Raw genomic sequence first — 19,712 nt, 5'->3', positions numbered from 1 at the left:
ATTATGCAAAACATTGCATAGCAGCCACCTCACAATAGCATGAAGTGCAGAACAGGCTGCTAAACATGCCCATGCAGCAGAATAAACTTCTTGCACAGAGTAAGCTTTCTGCTATCACAGCTTGACTGCTGCCAGTACCCAAAATACTTCATTTAAAACTGGCTTGCATCTTTATGCTACACTGTGTCCTAGTGGGCATTTATATTTTCCTGTTCCGGGGATTTAAACTGAAGATACCCGTGGAGAACATTTGCAGTTTGTCAGGTGCAAGTGGCCATCCTGGAGAACTGAGATTTAAAGGAATATTAGCTTCTTGGTCTTGCTTAGTTTTGTCCAACCTGTGCATTTATCAGCCCGTAAGCCAGCTATGGCTGGAGGTCCCAACATCTTTAATAGTTGGAACATCTTTAAAAGTTGAATCATTTAAGTATTTTCTACTTTCATGCTGTAGTGACACAGAGTAACAATACCATGGGGTAGTGTATGTGCCAAGAACTAAATTTATACCAGCATTTATTAGTTCCAAATACATCTTATGAGAACTCATTTGTGTGCATCTGTTCACGAGTGTGAGTGGTTCAGAGTTTTTTATATCACAGTATCTAGAAGTTTTCTTTTGGTCTTAGTCATATCTTATCACAATAGACATCACAAAAATAAATTTGGAAATAAGACATTAAATGTTTATTAGCTAATCTATGTCTCTCATACAAATATTTATATACTCGATGTATTTTACCATAAGTGTATAAAACAAAAGGAACAATCAAAACAATGCCACTTTCTGTACCAGATCAGCCAACACAAGAAGACTTTCTTAATATCAGAACTGTAGCTAAATAAGCATTCTGACACAGATTCTAATTCAAAAAAAAGCACATAACCACATGTTTAATCCTGAGCATTTGCATTACTACTTTCTCAGATCAAGACTTGTTAAATCTGCCTGCCTTATATAAGGGATAGAGCAGGGGCCATTTTTTTTCCCTCTTGGGATTGGCCTATGAACTGGATGGAAAAATTAACTGCATAAATTAAAGTGGTGCTAATAGCTTTATAAGAGAAACAGCTCTTTTAAATGAAAGGGGAGCATCGACAAGTAATTTCTGCTTTTGGAGATTATTTTTGTTATCTGAGTAACTATCTTGTTTGCTTTGCACTGGCCTGTAAATGTATCATGCCAAAAATAGGAATCAGCAATCTGTAAGCTCTTTTTCTATTCAAAAATATATGTTAAGATTTTAAAAAATCTGCTTTTTAATATGTGTATTTTCAAAAACCTGATTCTTTTCTCATCTGTTTCATAAACTAGGCCAACAATAGACACGTTGAATACTCCTGGCCTGATTGTTTATATTTAAGCGTATTTTTAAGGAAGGAAGAAAGTGGCAGAAGGAAGGAAGTGGCGGAAGGAAGTGGCGGGAGGAAGGAGGGTAGGAGGGTAGGAGGGTAGGAGGGTAGGAGGGTAGGAGGGTAGGAGGGAAGGAAGGAAGTGGCGAAGGAAGGAAGGAAGTGGCGGAAGGAAGGAAGGAAGTGGCGGGAAGGGAGAAAGTGGCGGAAGGAAGTGCGGAGGAGGAAGGAAGTGGCGGAAGGAAGGAGGAAGGAAGAAGTGGCGGAAGGAAGGAAGGAGGAAGGAAGGAAGGGGGAAGGAAGAAGGAAGGAAGGAAGGAAGGAAGGAAGGAAGGAAGGAAGGAAGGAAGGAAGGAAGGAAGGAAGGAAGGAAGGAAGGAAGGAAGGAAAGGAAGGAAGGAAGGAAGGAAGGAAGGAAGGAAGGAAGGAAGGAAGGAAGGAAGGAAGGAAGGAAGGAAGGGAAGGAAGGAAGGAGGAAGGAAGGAAGGAAGGAAGGAAGGAGGAAGGAAGGAAGGAAGTGGCGGAAGGAAGGAAGGAAGTGGCGAAGGAAGTAAGGAAGTGGCGGAAGGAAGTGGCGGAAGGAAGTGGCGAAGGAAGGAAGGCGAAGGAAGGAAGTGCGGAAGAAGGAAGTGGCGGAAGGAAGTGGCGGAAGGAAGTGGCGGAAGGAAGCAAGGAAGGCAGGAAGGAAGGAAGGAAGGAAGGAAGTGGCGGAAGGAAGTGGCGGAAGAAGGAAGTGGCGGAAGGAAGTGGCGAAGGAAGTGGCGGAAGGAAGGAAGGAAGGAAGTGGCGGAAGGAAGGAAGAGTGGCGGAAGGAAGGAGAAGTGGCGGAAGGAAGGAAGGAAGGAAGTGGCGGAAGGAAGGAAGTGGCGGAAGGAAGTGGTGAAGGAAGGAAGGAAGGAAGTGGCGGAAGGAAGTGGCGGAAGGAAGGAAGGAAGGAAGGAAGGAAGGAAGGAAGTGGCGGAAGGAAGGAAGGAAGGAAGGAAGGAAGGAAGTGGCGGAAGGAAGGAAGGAAGGAAGTGGCGGAAGGAAGTGGCGAAGGAAGTGGCGGAAGGAAGTGGCGGAAGGAAGGAAGGAAGGAAGGAAGGAAGGAAGAAGAAGGAAGGAAGGAAGGAAGGAAGGAAGGAAGGAAGGAAGGAAGGAAGGAAGGAAGGAAGGAAGGAAGGAAGGAAGGAAAGGAAGGAAGGAAGGAAGGAAGGAAGGAAGGAAGGAAGGAAGGAAGTGGCGGAAGGAAGGAAGGAAGGAAGGAAGGAAGGAAGGAAGTGGCGGAAGGAAGGAAGGAAGTGGCGGAAGGAAGGAAGTGGCGGAAGGAAGGAAGGAAGTGGCGGAAGGAAGGAAGTGGCGGAAGGAAGGAAGTGGCGGAAGGAAGGAAGGAAGGAAGTGGCGGAAGGAAGGAAGGAAGGAAGTGGCGGAAGGAAGGAAGGAAGTGGCGGAAGGAAGGAAGGAAGTGGCGGAAGGAAGTGGCGGAAGGAAGTGGCGGAAGGAAGTGGCGGAAGGAAGTGGCGGAAGGAAGTGGCGGAAGGAAGTGGCGGAAGGAAGTGGCGGAAGGAAGGAAGGAAGGAAGGAAGGAAGGAAGGAAGGAAGGAAGGAAGGAAGGAAGGAAGGAAGGAAGGAAGGAAGGAAGGAAGGAAGGAAGGAAGGAAGGAAGGAAGGAAGGAAGGAAGGAAGGAAGGAAGGAAGGAAGGAAGGAAGTCACTTTGAAGAGAAGCCCTTAAGCATCCTTGACTTCAGCCGTTGCTCTGAGCTACAACTAAGGCTATGGTCTCTAGCAGTAAACTCATTATGCACACAAGGTAAGTCTAGAACAGTACACCAGATATGAATGCCCCAAAAGTGAAAGCAGGGCAACAAATTGAAACCCAAATATTTCTCAGTTGAGTGAAAATCAGAAATAAATACTTACTTTTCCGTTCAAAACCAGGGAATACAGCCGTTTTAAAATTGCTTAGTCCAAATTAGCCTTTTACCACCAGCCTTGTTCTGCAGGTACTAGCTTATTGTGACATAACAATAAACAACTGAATGATCAAGAGAATGTTATGGATTACTCAGTCAATATGCTTCATGGTTCTTATAAAGTCCAGAAAGTTAGGCCCTCTAAATTTTTCTGTTTCATTTTCTTGTTATCCATTATATCCAAGGTTCCAGTTTCAGTGAAACTCTCTTTTCAAATGAATATACAATATTTGTTTGCCTTTATTTTACGTCTTTTAGAAGACAATTAATAACAAGCAAATGCTTTTATATGCTACCCATAGCAAAGGATCAGTTTTTAAAAACTGTGTAAACAGATCTGATATACTAAATACTATGATTTTCTGAACAGATATTAGCTCAGAAATAAGATCAATTGTTCATACAGTGAAAAAGAATTTAGAATAAAGGTTTTGAACTTCTTTGATTTTATAATGTAAAACTGTAGTGCCTAAATAAGAATAGGAATACTGAGATTCCACTAGAAAATTAATTCATTTATTGATTAATAAAAATAACTGTATTCTGGGTTTGCAATTTTCCAGTAAAAGAGTATTACAAATTTGAAAAATCAAACTGTTTCCATGAAGCTGAAAGAATAGTTAGCTGGAGGGTCAGTATTCATTTAAAGGGAAAAATTTTTGCTTGTAATACATGCTCACATTTAAACCTTAAACTACTTAATGACAGCAATATACATTTGAAGATACTCAGAGTCTCATTCCCAGGCTATAGTGTCTAAGTGCCTCAGAGGCTGCCAGGAGGATTTGAAGCACTGATCTGAAGGCAGGTCTTCTGCGTCATGCTTCTTTCCTACAGTACTTTCTTTTGCTCACATATTCCTTCCAGCTCTTATCTTTCTATCTCCTTCATTGGAGCCCGTTCTTGGTCTTGGATTGCCTCAAAACAACTTAGGAACCCTTGGACCTTCCAAGGATGGAGAACGTGGATACAAGTCCTGGGAGGTCACTGCCTCTTGGCAGGCTTTTTGCTGCAGGAAGACAGCCTTTCACTGCTGCCTCTTCTCTCATCAATGTTTGAATATGCTGTAGTTTCTCCAGAGAAAACTTCAGGTTACTTGGGTATAGGTACTACTGTCAAATTTACCACCTTCCTTAGTTAGGTTTTAGAATCCAAAATATAATTTCAAAGTTTGGTGTTCTAGGTTTAATGCAGCAATTATATCCTTAACAGACAGTTTTTTCAGGTGCTGAACAGTTTGTCAGGGGGTGAGGTGGTGATGGTATCTAGTGTCTCAGCTAGTCTCTGTTTCTGTTCCATGTTCAATTGGGATACTTTATTACATGATCAGTGATTGACACTGCATGTAAAGCAGAGGAAGACACAATTTCTGCCATTAAGGCACAGAAGAAGAGACAGAATGAAATAGATGTCATGAAGTATTTACATGAGTTGAGCTTCTTTATTTGTGGCTAGGGATTGCTTTTCATTTCACAAGACAGAGGAAAAAGTCAAACATAGTTTTTCACCTAATTTTTTCCTCTTTCTGGTTGTCCTGTCTTGCATAATACTTAGTTTCTAAAATTAAATTGTCATAAATAAAGATTTTTCAATTACTAAATGTTGTTCCTTATTGTGTCAGGATTTTCTAGGGCTGCTTTTAAAATAACTTTATTCGCTTGGAAGAAAATGCAGGGTTTTGAATTTAATAATATTTTGTGGAAATGGTTTAAAATTGCATAATGGTTATAAGTCTTTATAGGAGACAAAGACAATATAGTACATGTGCAGATTGCAGGCAGCATAATGAGATAGGAAGAATTTCAGAAAATTAATCTAAAGTGAAGAATGCATGAGAGAAGCTCATATTCCTGAGTCTGTCAATAACTTTGTGCAAAAGTCATAAAAAGAAAAACTGGAAAATCTTTATTACTTACATGAAGTTAGGAATGTCTGGCAGTGAAGCTGTAGACAAATGAAGAAAATTGTGACCATGCTACTCTTATTGAATCGCAGAAATAAATTTGGACTATGGGGTGCATCTGGCTTCCTTTCATGCCAACAGAAATTAGCCACTGATACCCAGGAGAATTAAATGGGACCTGCCTGATACAGTTTGTTTTGACTATTTATTCAGTACTTTTTAATGAAGCAACTAAATTAGGCATAACTTGCTATAGCTCTAATGAACATATTGCAAGTTATGAAAATGATAAAACTATGTAGTCTTAAATACTGTCTTAGAAGATTGTGCTTGGAAAGGTGCTAATGTAAGTGAATATTCTGAAAATCAATTCCTCACTGTTATTGTGCAGTGAAAATATAATAGCAATAATATAGCTCTTTAGCCATAGAATATTAGTTTATATTTTGAAGTAAAACAAATTATTTTTTGTACTTAAACTATATTTGTCTGATGTTTTCTAAACTTCTCTGAATCACTCACCTGAAATGAGAAAAACCCGAAAAGGCTGTCTTTGAAACCTAGGATAACTAACATCTTTGAAGAATAGTGGGCTAAACTGTACTACTCAGTTTATTTAACTATTGAAAGTATGTGTTCAGTTTTTAAATAATATCTAAATTTCTGTATGACTTCAGATCATGTGGCTTTCTTGTGTGTTGTGTACCTGCTTCAACATATAACAGCTTCAAGCAGCCTTGTATTTTTAAATACAGTATTTGTAATTTGTCTGACTCTCACTGAAGCTCACCCATGTTTATAACATGTCTAATTCTTTCACCACCATTACTAGTACTTATTAGACAATATTTAATCATAAATATTTTAAAAAATGAAATTTTACAACTTGCCCTAGCTAGTGAAATGTTCTCAGACATCATTGTACATATATTATATTGGAACAAGAAAGATGAATAAACTAAAAATCTACCAAGGCTTCTGAAAATGGTAAAAATAAATAAAAATTGCCACTTGATATGGTAGTGAGAAATGTAAATTAATTCCAGAGCCCAAATTATGTGGGTTTTGTAGGAAAAAAAGAAAAAGAAAAAGAAGAAAAAGAGAAAGAGAAAAAAAGCTTTTTGTCAAAATCAAGCTAAGAATGAATAATGAGACATTTTTTTTCTCCATTGTCAAAAGCACCACACAAATCCCATATAAAGATGACCCACACAAATCCCATATAAAGATGACCCAGAAGTCACTGTAATAGTGTAAGGTATTTTGAATGCACAGCACAGCAAGTAGATAGCTTGTTATTTACCTAATAAAGTTTTGATTGGTGTTAAGATGCACCTTGAAAACAAATAAATCTAAAAATCATTTTGGCATAATAAAGAACAAGATGTCTTAACAATATGAAAAGAGAGTGCATGCCTCCTCTTGAAATCCACCTGTCTTTTGTTCCTGCTGCTAGGTGAATATCCAGCAGGGAAAGAAAATGTTCTGGTTCCAATACATCAAGTAGATGGAATCTTTGCTGTCTCTCCTAGCTGCTTTTGTAAGAGCCATAAGCACTATTCACTAAATTTCATATTAGATACCAGATAAATGATACCTATTATGAGATGAGACTTCCTAACACGCTTTGCAAAGTGATGAGTAAGAGTTGTTTTATTGCAATTACCTCAGAAACTTTTGAACAGGAGGAACAGATTGAAGAGATGGTTTGTGGGAAAATCCATAGAAGAGAATCCTGGAGGCAAGCCTAACTGCCACCAGCCACATCTGCTAAAATCCCAATTAAAAAGAAAACATGCCACTGTAAATTCCATGTCTTGTGAAGTGAAAAGATGGAGAGCACGTAACTATTACTGAAAGGTGTGCTGATATAAGTAGACTAAAAGCCAAGTAATTGGTAAAAGTTTCTGGATGAGGTCCTAACAACTTTGCATGCAGTATATAAATTGCATAAATACAATAGTGAGGAATACAAATACAATCTAATATCTTAGGAATTAAGAATTTTCTTTTTTTTTAACTGACCCTGTGTTCACTACAGTGAATACAGTCAAAATTCACCATGGTCAAGTAAATCTAGACATTTGCAATACTGGCAGAGTTGATTCTTTCATTTCTTTTTCAGTTGCAATTCAAACAGGTGTTTAAAACAGGCTAACCACACGAACTTGCTTCCTCTAAACCCTGTAACCTTGTTCCCTAAGAATAAAGCTTTGCCACTTTGCACTTACAGTGGGCACTTCACTTTGTATCTTTCCTAGAATAAGTCTTAAGACAGCAAAAGACATCATACCTATGACCTCTTGCAAAAGAGACCTAATAGAACTCAGTCTGATAATTCATGTAGGAACAAAAAAATCCATTTTGGTATGTCCAATTTAATTAAACAGTTTGAACTATGTATCCCATTTTGATTTATGATGTCGATACAGTAACTTTGTTACTATATACATTTTAGTTAAAGCAGAGGCTTTTTTTTTTCATTTTAGGCTTAGAGCTAGGAACTGTAAACTTTGGTAATAGGGACCTGTTTTTAGGATGTGTTACTGAGTTTCGATTGTGTTCCATGATCACAGGAAAAAAACCAAAACAAAACAGTAATTGAAAAGATTCCATACTCTTTTTGTTTGTTTGGGTGGTTTTAGTTGACTTGTTTCTTTTGTTTCTTTGGGGGGGTTGTTTGTTTGGGTTTTTTGTTTTTTGGGGGACAATCATCAGTTTGTCTATCAGTTAATCAGGGCGAGAGTTGTGAGTCGTGACAATCCTGCTGGCCGCAGAAACACACCGGTTTCTGCAGAACCTTCTGCTAGTCTTACACCGGAAAACAAATTGCTTTCGACGTCCAGATTCCCTCTTTAATGAGAAAATGACTCACCACCAAACTTTCCCATTCCCGTCGGAAAATGAAGTTTTCCGATGAGGGTCACACCGTGGTGACCGAGCGCCTTCGCCTTTCTCCCCGCAGACACCGCGTCCTCACTAACAACGCCACAACGGGGTGATTCTCTGCGCCCGCTGCCTTCCTCCACAAGCTCCAGAGCTCTGCACGCCGGTCCCATCCTTGCCCCACCACGCCCAGCCTCGCTTGCCGGGCAGGACCGGCCGGCGCTCCCGGGGCGAGCGCAAGTTGCGGCGCGGACCCCGCGCAGCCGGGCCGGGCCGGGCCGGGCGGCGGCACCCGGGGCCACCCGCGGCGGCGGAGACGGGCGGGCCGCGGCGATTGGCGGCGGCGCTGACAGCGGGCGGGGCGGCGGCGGCGGCACCGCCCACCCTCCGCTATAAGCCTCTTTGCCGCTTTCTCACTGGATCTCATTTTCGCTCCGTGCGTTGCTGTGGCTGCGCAGTGGAAATCCGCACCGGGGAGCTGCTGAGGGGCGCCGTTGTCATGTGAAAGCGCACATGCTCTGCCATCCACGCGGCACCCCCCTCTCTTCTGCCTCCGCGTGTTTTTCCTGTTTTTTTCTAACGTAACTCCTTTTCTCCTCCTCCGCCCCTGCTCAGCTCCTCGCCGCCGCTCGGCCGCCAGGCGCCCCCGCAGAGGCTGAGCCGCGGGCAGTCGCGGGGCGGCCGCCCCGGAGCAGCGCGCCCGGCGGCGGGGAGCCCGCGGAGCCGCGCCCCGCGGAGCCGCCCCGGAGGTATGGTTTTCCCGGCGGAGCGGAGCTGCGGCCGCTGCCACCTTCGCGGGTGTTGAGACGGGATTTGTGCGGTGCGGTTCCTGGGCTCCGAGCTTCATGACTGCGCGGAGCGGGGAACCAACACCATGCGAGGTAAGCGGGCCGGCGAGCGGGTGTCTTTTGGGAAAGCTGCTGGTGAACGGGCGGGAGAAGAGGGTTCGTACTAGGGAAGAGGGTCCGAGGGAGAAAGTTGATGGATCGTGCCCGCCCGCCGGCGTGGCTACTTAGGGTTTGATTCCTGCGCCCGCGGGGGCCGCGACCCAGACCGAGGAGGCTCCGGGCGGATGGTGGGCGACACCCCTCGCGCAGCTGTCCCGGGGAGCTCGGCGCCGCCCTGGCCCGGGGCAGAAGGGCCGGCAGGAGGGAGTCTCGGGGGTTTGGCCGTGTCTGTGCTGTGAGGTCCCCACTGCAGCTGCCCGCGGGGCGCGGCAGGTGTCCCATACGGCGGAACCCGCTGCCGCTTGGTCCCGGGTCGTTGCCAGCGCGGAGAGGGGCTCCCCTTTTCTCCCCAAAAGTTACGTCGACTTTGTTCCCCAACCAGCACGTCGGCTGGAGGCCCCCATTCCTCATGGGTTGCTAACTGGGCGACAAGAGTTGCGCTGCCCGGGAACCCCTTCCCCGTGCCCGCAGGTCTCTTCGGGTCCTGAGCCTGTCCTGCCTGAGCAGCCCGATCGTGGAGGGCGGGAGGGATTCCTCCGGGGCTTGCAGCCGCACTCGGTGAGGGTCCCGCCGGAGAACAGAATATCGCCACCGACGGGACACCTTCAGGCATGGAGAGCTGCCGGTGTCCGGTGGGGATGGAGAGAGGCTGCGTGCTGGCACGCCGGGCACCCGGGTGGGTGTGTAGGGCTGCGGAGGACATGGGAATGCGTTGTTTCCCTGTCTCCCAAGACCAGACTCCCCTGGGCCCCATCCCCGGGCTGGACGAACACCAGCACCGGGGCAAGAACAGCCCTTGCCAGCCTCGGGCGTCCGCGGGGTTTACGCAGCTCCTCCGCCCCCATCTTCCACCTTGCCCTTTATCACCCAGTTTGGTAGGGCAGTTGCTTACCTCACCCATGGCATGGTAAAAAGGACAAAAAGTAGTCTCTACCAGGGTATTGGAACGGAGGAGAAGGGCTTATGGGGAGTGGGACGCGCTGGGGGTTGACAGCTGCACTGCATGCAGATTTCTTGATCTTCTGTTTAAGGATGGGACACACACACGTACTGCAAAGAACTTCTAGCTAGAATTTCAGCTTATTTGATGTCATCTCCTGTAACAGCATGTGTTAGCAGCACTAACAAATCACACGTGTGATTTTTAATTGGCTTTAAAAGAATTGTAGCTATGACATTGGCACAGATCGATTTAAAAAGACCTTCTTTTCCTCCAGCCTTCTTTGTTAGGGTGTTGGTTGTGGGGCATCTGGCAAGAACTTGCTAAACGGTGTTTGTTTTTCTTAAGAGCAACAGGAAACAAGGGAAAACACTTAATTCTGTAAAGTGGCCCCTGTTGCAGCTTTGCAGCTTGGGTTGGAGATTTTCTATTTGTTTGATTATGGGGTTTGTGTGGGTTTTGGTATTGTTTGTGGTTTTGGTTTGGGTTTTTTCCTTCTTTCTTTTTCTGCGCACCAGAGCGCCTCCAATTTGAGTAAAGCCGGTCATTGTCTCAGGGGCTGTTTTTAAATCCTGCCCATCCAGTGACCCAGGAGCCCCAACTCCCCTCTCTGTGGGCAGCTCATCCTCACAAGCTGTGGCTCCCATGCCTCTCCTCCCCTGCCCTGGGGTGGCCTGTACAATGGTGATGAGTAATGTCCTCCCTCTCCTCAGACACTTGCCTTCTAAACAAGGCCCGGGGTGGTCTAGCTGTGCTGGGCAGGGAGAGGGAGGCATATCTTGCTGCACATCTGGTTACATCTCCGGGATCTGCCTCAGCTCCTTAACCATCTCTGCCACCCCTTTAGCTGTGCTGTCAGCCAATGTGAAGAGGTGCAGCTCTGCCCCTAGAATGCAAATTAGTATTTGCATTGTATTTATGCTTACTCAATGGGGAATTTACAGGTGGGGAAAAAAAGGCTGGAGGAGAAAAACAAACAGGCAGCTTTCATTCTTATTTATATCATGTGCAAGAGGTCAGTAAAGTGAAGTTTTTGCAACAGGTGTGTGTCAAGGCAAGAGCAGTGCTTCATACCACCTCAATTAAAAAGGAACATTACACATTAATTGAGCATCTGTCTTTGTGGCTTTCCAAATAATGGAAATAAACGAGTGTCACAGTTCACAGATTGTGAGCTCCCATGGACTGATGCTTTTAGAGAGCTGTGAGCCTTCTTGTATGGCTGTAGTTGTTTTCAACTGTATTTGCAGTTGGTTTGAAGGAGGAAGCGCTCAGTCTTGAGCATGTGGTCTGTTCCCCCGAACTTTCCCAGCTGAGCTGTGATCCTTCCAAGCTGTGGTTGGGGCAGTTGGCACAGAATACCTGGGATATGGGATGTACAGGGGCTGCTGTGGTTCATTACTGCTCCACATTGGAGACGGAGGCCAAAAAGTGCCCGAAAATACCTAACCTGGCTATTTTCTGCTGAATCCCCGAGCACCGGAGAGTCACATAAACTGTTAGTTATCCCATCCTGTGGAAGCCAGTTTTCAGCTGTTGTTACCATCATTGGTCATGTTCCATCCAAAATAATAATTTTCTGCACTTCAAACCTTGATTTCAATTCCTTTAAGCATATGTAGCCATACTGAATTATAGCAGAGCAATATACAGGGCACTGAGCATTTGTTGATATGGTAGGTCCCGATATTTCCCTCTGAATGGAAAATGGGGTTTTTTTGGAGTTGATGACTTTTATACCAGTATTTTATAGAGGCAAACATAGGTGTAAAAGAAATTTACAGTGAGCATTCATTACAGTCTTCCTTCCATCTGTCCCACTCCTGGCAACATCCTGTGAGGGAGTGAAGAACACAGAATGTGTAGTTCAGTATATTTTCTAGAAAAAGAGAACAGAAAATGCACTGAAACAATTGTGCTATTTAACTGAAAAACAAGTCTTATATTTTTCCTTGTAGTTCATTTCTTACTAAAATTATTTTAAAGTTTAAAGCTATTAAAAGTTAGTTCTAGGTATAATGCAGCTGTTACACAAATGTGGAAGGTTAACTGTGGCAAAAAAAGTGTCAAAATATCTACTTTTACTCTGGGAATATGGTACTCGTACACATACAAAAGTCAATTTTGTGATTGTATCTATTTGAATTGTGAAAGTGACATTAGTACCCAAGTACTTCACTTATTACAAAAGTAATATTTTAACTTTTAGTTGAAAATCTTACTAAAGATTTTTTTGTTACATCTAAAGAAAAGAACCACCACAACTCCCTGAAGCACAGTTATTTAAGTGAGTTTTATGTGTAGTTTTTTCTTGTTGGTGTCAGGATGAGCAATAGTACATGTTGCATGATGTAGTTACTCCATTTTCTTAGCATGACTGAAATATTTGTAAGAAATTATAAAAGTGCTCAAATTCTACACACAGTATTTCTAAGCCAGCTTATTAAGTAACGCATATAAAGAGACTGGCTTGCTTAGAGTTCTCCTTAATTGAGTAGATGAGTGCAGGGAATCTTTATAGACTCATTAACTTCAAAGGAAAATTATTTTGCAGTTTATTCCAGGAAATGTAAATATGTCTCTATTTGTAATATGTAACATTAGGATTCTAAAATTCATCGATTGCATTGAGTATTTAAGGAACGACTTAGGACCTTACCCTACCATTGTAAAACCAGTTTGTCCTCACAGTGTAGTGCATCTAGCAACTCCTTAACTGAATAATGTTATTTGACTTCATTGGGACTCCTTGATATGTGATAAAGCACAAGTTTCTGGTGTTAGGTGTTCACAGGTAAAATTTAATAAATGTCAGTAAATGCTTTGAAAATTGTGATTCAGTAATAAACTGTGTCATGTAATAAAAAATACAGCTGTATATAGTCAATAAACAGTGACACCTCTGCAGAAGGAACAAAAGTAAAAGGGAAAGCATGAGTGCCCATTATTACCTCAGCAATACTTTTACTTTGCATTGGATCGTACTTACAGTGCATATGGTATCTTCAATTTATATTAGGGATCAAAGGAGAATATATAATGAAAGTTCATCAACAGATAACTATATGATTTAATAACAAATAGATATTTTATAAGAATTTTTTCATAATATAATTATTCTTTTAAAGTTACATTTGTTTTTCATAGATGGAAGTCGAGTGACAGTTAATTTAAAAACTGCAAAAATACCATGTGCACTGGCTGAGAATAATTTCTTTTTTGTGGTATGGAAAATATCTGACTTCCACTGTTGGTCTTCTCCAAATCCAGTGGCGAGCTGTAAGTTGCTGTGGTTTTTTTAATTTGACAGTGGAGTAATAGAGGTCATTTAAATTGTGTATTATGGTTAAAAACTATTTTTGGCATTTAGGAGTGAATCTATCAGGAAGAAAGTGTTCTGAGTAGACAAGAATTCTGGAAGTCATAATTTCTGTTTGAAATGTACTTGTGATAATTTGTGGAAGGTCTTTAGGGCACTATGGGAGGTATGGCTGTATATCATAGTGACGTTTGCATCCACAGAAACATGTGGGTAAGGTATACCTTCAACAGTACTGAGTTTTATTAAACAATTTCGGGACCCAGGGTCTGCCATAGTGTGCAGATGGGTTACCTGATAAAGGAAAACAGTTCAAAGGGGTGAAAGATTACCAAGTTATCCAAAAAATTTCTACCGCACAAGTGGTGCAGTGAGTTCCCAGAAATTAAGGTGTGCACTGCAAAATTGAAGAATGTGTGCTTTGTAGCTGAAGATGCACACAGGAGTAAATATTGATTGACCTGATCATCTGGTGAATAGAAAGGAGCTTTATCAGTAAAGCAGTATAATGGTTATGTTAACTAGCTGTTTTGAAGTCCATACCCTGCCCTTTCAACCCTTAAACCAGTCAATTTTGCTTTTAAGGAGGAAAATCACAGGTGTTACATTTATGGTAAATTGTGCTAAATATATTAGCTGCTCCAGTTTCAAAACTGAAATAATTGAGAAAGATAAGAAAGTCTGAGCATTGCTACCCAGTCATGAGATAACAGTAGTGTGTTAGTGGTCGTACATTTTTTTACAGTTCTAAGTTCTGTCTTTGATCACTTGCTGTTGAGCTTGCTAATAAACCTGTTATATCAACTTAAATCAAAGTGTAAATTTAAAAAACTGATACGTTTGAATTTAAAATCAGTTTCTTTAAACAGTAATTTTAACAGCTTTGTACATTTAGCACAGTTGGGGCTTTCCATAATGACTTTCATAGACTAGCTGTAGATGTCAAAATGTTGTTCTTTGTGCTCTGTGTTTAAAAAAGTTCAATGTTGTTTTTTCTTCCGATTCTGTATGCAGTCTGGCAAAGTCTGCAGTGCAGCTTGGAGAATAAAACATCACACAGTGTCACTGGGGGTGGCAGACAGAAGGTGCCTTTTGGATCGTGCAATTTCTCTGTTTGTTTCTAATATTGGTTTCATGAGCATATTAAAAACTCTAATTTATGCACAGGATTGAGAATACAGTACAGCTGTGATGGCCTGGTCCTTGTTTGACTGAACAATGCTTACTCACTTGAGTGGTCCTATTAATGAGACATTTGGCCCTCTACATTTTTTCAGTCTTGGAACTATTTTTTATGAAGCAGAAATGTTCGTGCTTAACTTTGCCAGACACATTCTGCTGGAAGTTTATGCAAACAGACTAACAGCTGTTTCTGCCTCTGTTACAAGTATATACGCTAATTTAGCTTGACATAAATGTTGTTACTTTGCTGTTAATTGTGAATTATTTTGATGAATTGCCAATTAAGATGCATGTATACAATTTTTATGGAGGATTTACATTTTTACTACTGCACAAAAACGCAATAACTTTTTAAAATGTAAATTTATGTTTATCTGGATCGCGGCCGTTTAAAAACATATACTTATTAAAGAGTAAGCATCAATTATGCTTGCTTGACAGACAAACTCATTTATGAAGAGTTGTGGGTCTTGTATATGTGAGTAGTTCAGTGAGGTTTTATGGGACTATTCACAGTAATAAGGCAAGCTGAATTTGACTGCTTGTTCTGTGTCCCTTCGACACCCAATGATTTGAGATTGTAAGCAGCATGAATGATTATAAGGCCACAAGGAATTGATATCATAAGAAGCATGCCAAATTAGAAAAAGTCTTCTTGCTCTGAATTTTCAGTAAAATCACCTTCCTGTTGTCACTGTCTGGTGTTCTTCAGTGTTTGAATACAGCTGTTTGCAATATATGCTGGAAAAAAGTGTTTGTAAATATGATACAAGTTTTATCTGCTGAGGCTGACACATAAAAAGTATTCAAAAACATTGTTTTTCTGCCAATTACCAACAAAGTACTTTGTTTATTTGTTACGCTCATGCACTTTGCTCTGCTGTTGCTAGCAAATAGTGGCCAAGCAAAGATTGGAAAGATCTTTAAGTAAAGATTAGGAAAATACATATATTTGTATTGTATTTATGCAGGAATATGCTACATAGGGTAAGAAATATTTTAGTATGGCTAAAGAGCAATATAATTTTAAGGGCAATTTTGATGATTATTACAAAGTCATTATATAAAAGTCTGTCTACTTACAGATGCTCTTCAGGCGATTTCACATTTAACTGATTTGTTTTTGTTACCCATGGTCACTTAGCTTTCCTGAACAAGCAAACTCCTTCCATAACAAAATTATTCTTTTTAGGAGTCATGTTTCTGGTTCATTAATCCATGATATTCATAAGTGAGGTTAGCCTTTAGAGTGACGCTTCTGAACAAGACATGCATTCCCATTACATTGAATTTTCTCCCTCCCTCTGAAGCAATCCTTTAGAGGAAAAACATCTTTACAAGCAATCTATTTGTTACAAGTTTCAATTGTTGGTGTTTTTTCAATTTTGTTTCTTCTCTTTGTTTTGTGTGTGTGTGGGGGGTTTGTTAGTTTGTTTGCTGGGGTTTTTTTTGTTTGTTGTTTTTTTAGTGAAGGCATTCATAAGGGAAAAACAGATCAAAAGAAGGCAAAAAAATTAAATTGCAGTTCGGTCTACTGTCAAAATAATGAGCTGTCAAGTGGGTAGCATATTGCATTTTGTTGGTCTCAGGTGAAATTATGGTTCTCCTAAAATAAACTTCAAATGTAAAAAGTAAAGACAAAGCTGCTTTTAAATAAGCAAGTCTTAAATTATTATTCCCACTACAACAGGAGGTAAAGAGTGATAGGCTTTATGCACCTGCATAGTTTTCAAAGGTTAGATTATTCAGTGTGCATTACACATTGAAAGTGCACACTTGTTTCAGAGATATTTGGAAGCTATAGTCTCAGTCCAAAGTTGGTCGCATGTCTTAGCTAGAAGACTGAGAACTGTTCAGCAAATATTTTTCCAGAAGATTTATTAGAAATAAGGATCTTTTGGAGAAGGACAGTTAGGGGATTTTACTATAGGTGAACTATAACAAAATTAAGGACCATATTTTCATTAAAAGTTCTGTTTAGAGACATTGATGTGTGTTGTCTTCTCTTTCCTTCTTGGAAAATACAAGTAGTTTTACTAAGTGAGGGTAAATTTATTTGAGTCAGCTTTTTGATTTGAGAGCCTGCCACAGAAGTGCATTTTGGAAATCCTAAGACTTTCCTGCTAGCACATTTTTCCTTGATCATTTGTGCATGTCAGCAGTGCAGCACTGATTTTGCTTTTCTAAACAAGATGGAAAATGAAAATAAATATTACATTTCAGGTCCTGGCTGACTAGTGAAACAAGTGCTCTGTTGTTTCTTTTTGTATTTGTCAGTCTGGAAGAATGAAGCATCAGCTGGCTACGAAAAGCATTGCTTACTTCAGTGCACATTGTTTGGGAGGCTTTGTACAATATTTATACTATGAACTGTATTTGGTAATTACTTGGGATGAACTGAAAGTAACTGGAATAAACTGAAAGGAGAGACCATGCACAAGAATTGAGGCTGGATACTCAAATGCAGTGGCAGCACACATGTAAACAAATGCAGCACAGTCTAGTGGCACAGAGAAGTAACGGCATTAGAGGAGACGTGTGTTAATAAGGCACAAAGCCATACATTGATATCATCTTTGTGAAGAAAAGACACCTAACTTCTGGAAAGAGTTCCACTGGTGGACAAGGAGAAATTAATTTTGTTTGTTCAGGAAGTTATATTAAACCTGTTATTGTTTTCTTTCAGTGAATTGTATAAGCTGTACATGTACTATCATTGGATGTGCCTGTCAGCAAGCTAGAGTTCTCTCTTTAATTGCATAAACCATTCTCTCTATAGGAATGCATATGGAAATGGAAAGGTGATGCAAGAAATACCAGCTTAACTGTTTTGTTTAATGTAGGGAAACCTCTAATAAATATTGTAGTATAGGTAGGATGTACGCAGTATTGCACCAGAAGTCTTTTTTTAGATATATTCACTAGATTACTGGGACAATAGGACTTAAAATTAATATTGCATTGAAAAAAGTAAAAAATTAGCAACACTTCCACAGAATTTTCTCATTCAGAAATCTATATATTTTATTTAGAATGCTAGTTTCCTTGTAGCCATAGCCAGTTCTTTAAAATTCAGTTTATATCAATCTCTCACATGAGTAGTTGGAATACAGAGGAAGATTAAAACAACAATGTCAGTGGAGGCAAAATATGTTTGATTAACATCCACTGAGAGTAATTTAAACTACAGATTATTCCATGGCTTGAAGAATGTCAACATCATGTTCCACTACAATTTGTAAAGCAACTCTACATGCTTACAAAAATAAACTCCTTATTCAGAACTGGTGGATAAGAGAGGCATTACCAGTGCTATAGCAGCTGTTAACAGTATTAAAAATAAAACTTCAAAGGTATCTAGTAATCTCCATAATTTAGGCAGAATTTAATTAGTTATTTATATATTATTAAAATAACAGAAAGAAAGGTTTTGCATGCAATATTCACTCTAACATTTAGAGAAGTGACAATAAGCACACAAAGTTTTTTTCTGAGAAACTGTTTATATGTGATAATATTTCAAGCAAATGTATACTACAGTAAATTGCATCAACTGAGTGAAATCTGTAACTGCAGAGCTGTATGTCTTTGAAACAGAATTCCCGATTGACTTTGTTGGGACGCCTTATGTAAAAATCAAGGTGCAATATGTTCTCATTGGTTGTTTACAGCCCACTGGTTTTTAGAAAATGGGAGAACTAATCAGTTTTGAGTTCAGTGGATAAGAGGGAAGAGAACTTGCGCTGTCCTAATTCAGGTGCCTATGCAAAAGGCACTTTCTTTGTCTATCATTGATTTGCATTTCCCAAAATTCCTATTTTTTTTAAATATGATTGGCCAAGATGTGCTCTAAATCAGCATTCCTAAGAACTCTAGTGGAAGTGCCATTAAAACAGAACACATTCACTAAGACCTTTTGCAGCAAGCTATTTTCAGGCTTCAACAGAACTGGGGAGAAAAATATTGTACCAGCTGCATCATAAAACTGACGGAGAGAAATGTATGCTTTCAATCAGGAACGAGAGAAAATAGGGAGGAAAAAAAGGATGGTGAGTTTGTATAAACAACAAACTGAAGAGAAAGATGCTGTTTTGAAATAGAGTTATGTTCATGAAGAAAGTGGAAATGTAAAGGAAAAGAACAATATCAAACAGAAGAGTGATTAGATTGAAGGGGTTTTGATGTGAACAGTCCTGTACTACAAAATGCTGGACTTTTCAATTTCCACTCATTGCAGGTGGAGTTAACTACAGTGGACCTGCTATTGGAAATGAGAGAAGTGTAAATAACAGAAAAAGAGAAGAAAAAATAAAGAAAAGAACAAATATTATATATAAATGTAAATATAAATGTATTCATTGTGCTACTTTCTATTACTTGGTGTTGCATGTAAGTTTGTTGTTATGAGACTTCAAACTATTTGGTATTCAGCTAAATGCTAACATTAGACATCCACTTCCATTCATTTCACTGTGTATATCCAGAGCTCCACTACTCAGGAATGCTGCAAGTCAGGGTGTCACATATACAGTTATGTAAGCTGTCTGTAGAAGCTTGGCATTCACTGCACTTCCGCCAAGTTACTTATTGTGAAATTGAAATGTCATTTGCAAAATGCATCCAAAGTGAATCTTTTTAAACTCTGTGTCAAATCAAATTAGGTTTGATTAGAGTTTTTTCCCTGTCTTTATATCATTTATTCTGTTCCTCTTTCTGATTATTTTTAATCACTTTTGTTGAAAAGCTTTACAATCAGAAAGGTACTTGCGACTGAAATTCATTCACTTGTTAGAAAATGTATAATTGGTTCCCTAAATTATACATCATATGTCCCTGTGTGTTACAGTTGTTCCTTCTAACCTTTTCTTTCATTTGGTTACTTTGCTTGGGATTTCCTGCTACAAAGAAATAAGCAGTTTGTTAAGTCTTGGCCAGGTTACATCTCCATGTGGTACCTCTATGACATTTTTATGCTTGTAGCCTTGGAAATAGATGAGGTGCTCAAGAGCTGTATCTCTGCTTCCCTATTGCTTCCTGCTTCCCAGCACCTGTTCTTTCTCCTGTCTGGTAAAAGAATATGCTGGTATCTTTCAATTTGTTTGTTTGGTTTATGTCCTGTCTCGGCTTGTGCTGAGTTCCCACAGGTTTATTTTGTTTATGTGGTGTTTTGGGGGGAGGGGTGTGGAAGTTTTTTTGGTTGATTTTTTTTTTGTTGTTGTTGTTATTTGGTTG

At 40.4% G+C, this 19,712-nt stretch overlaps 1 protein-coding gene across 1 annotated transcript in view; it reads left to right on the top strand.

Annotated features, from left to right (window-relative positions):
- Nucleotides 1–8,547: 8,547 nt before the first annotated feature.
- Nucleotides 8,548–19,712, top strand: part of RORB (RAR related orphan receptor B) — a 138,920-nt gene continuing 127,755 nt past the window's right edge. Inside the window, exon 1 of the mRNA XM_064735747.1 lies at nucleotides 8,548–8,973. Coding sequence (XP_064591817.1) covers nucleotides 8,967–8,973 — 7 coding nt within the window. The 5' untranslated portion in view covers nucleotides 8,548–8,966. The remainder of the gene's footprint in view (nucleotides 8,974–19,712) is intronic.

Source organism: Zonotrichia leucophrys, chromosome Z (genome assembly GCF_028769735.1).
Source record: "Zonotrichia leucophrys gambelii isolate GWCS_2022_RI chromosome Z, RI_Zleu_2.0, whole genome shotgun sequence".
NCBI classification, from domain to species: Eukaryota; Metazoa; Chordata; class Aves; order Passeriformes; family Passerellidae; genus Zonotrichia; species Zonotrichia leucophrys.
Note: the sequence above shows the minus strand (reverse complement) of the source record. Positions and strands in the feature narration are given on the sequence as shown.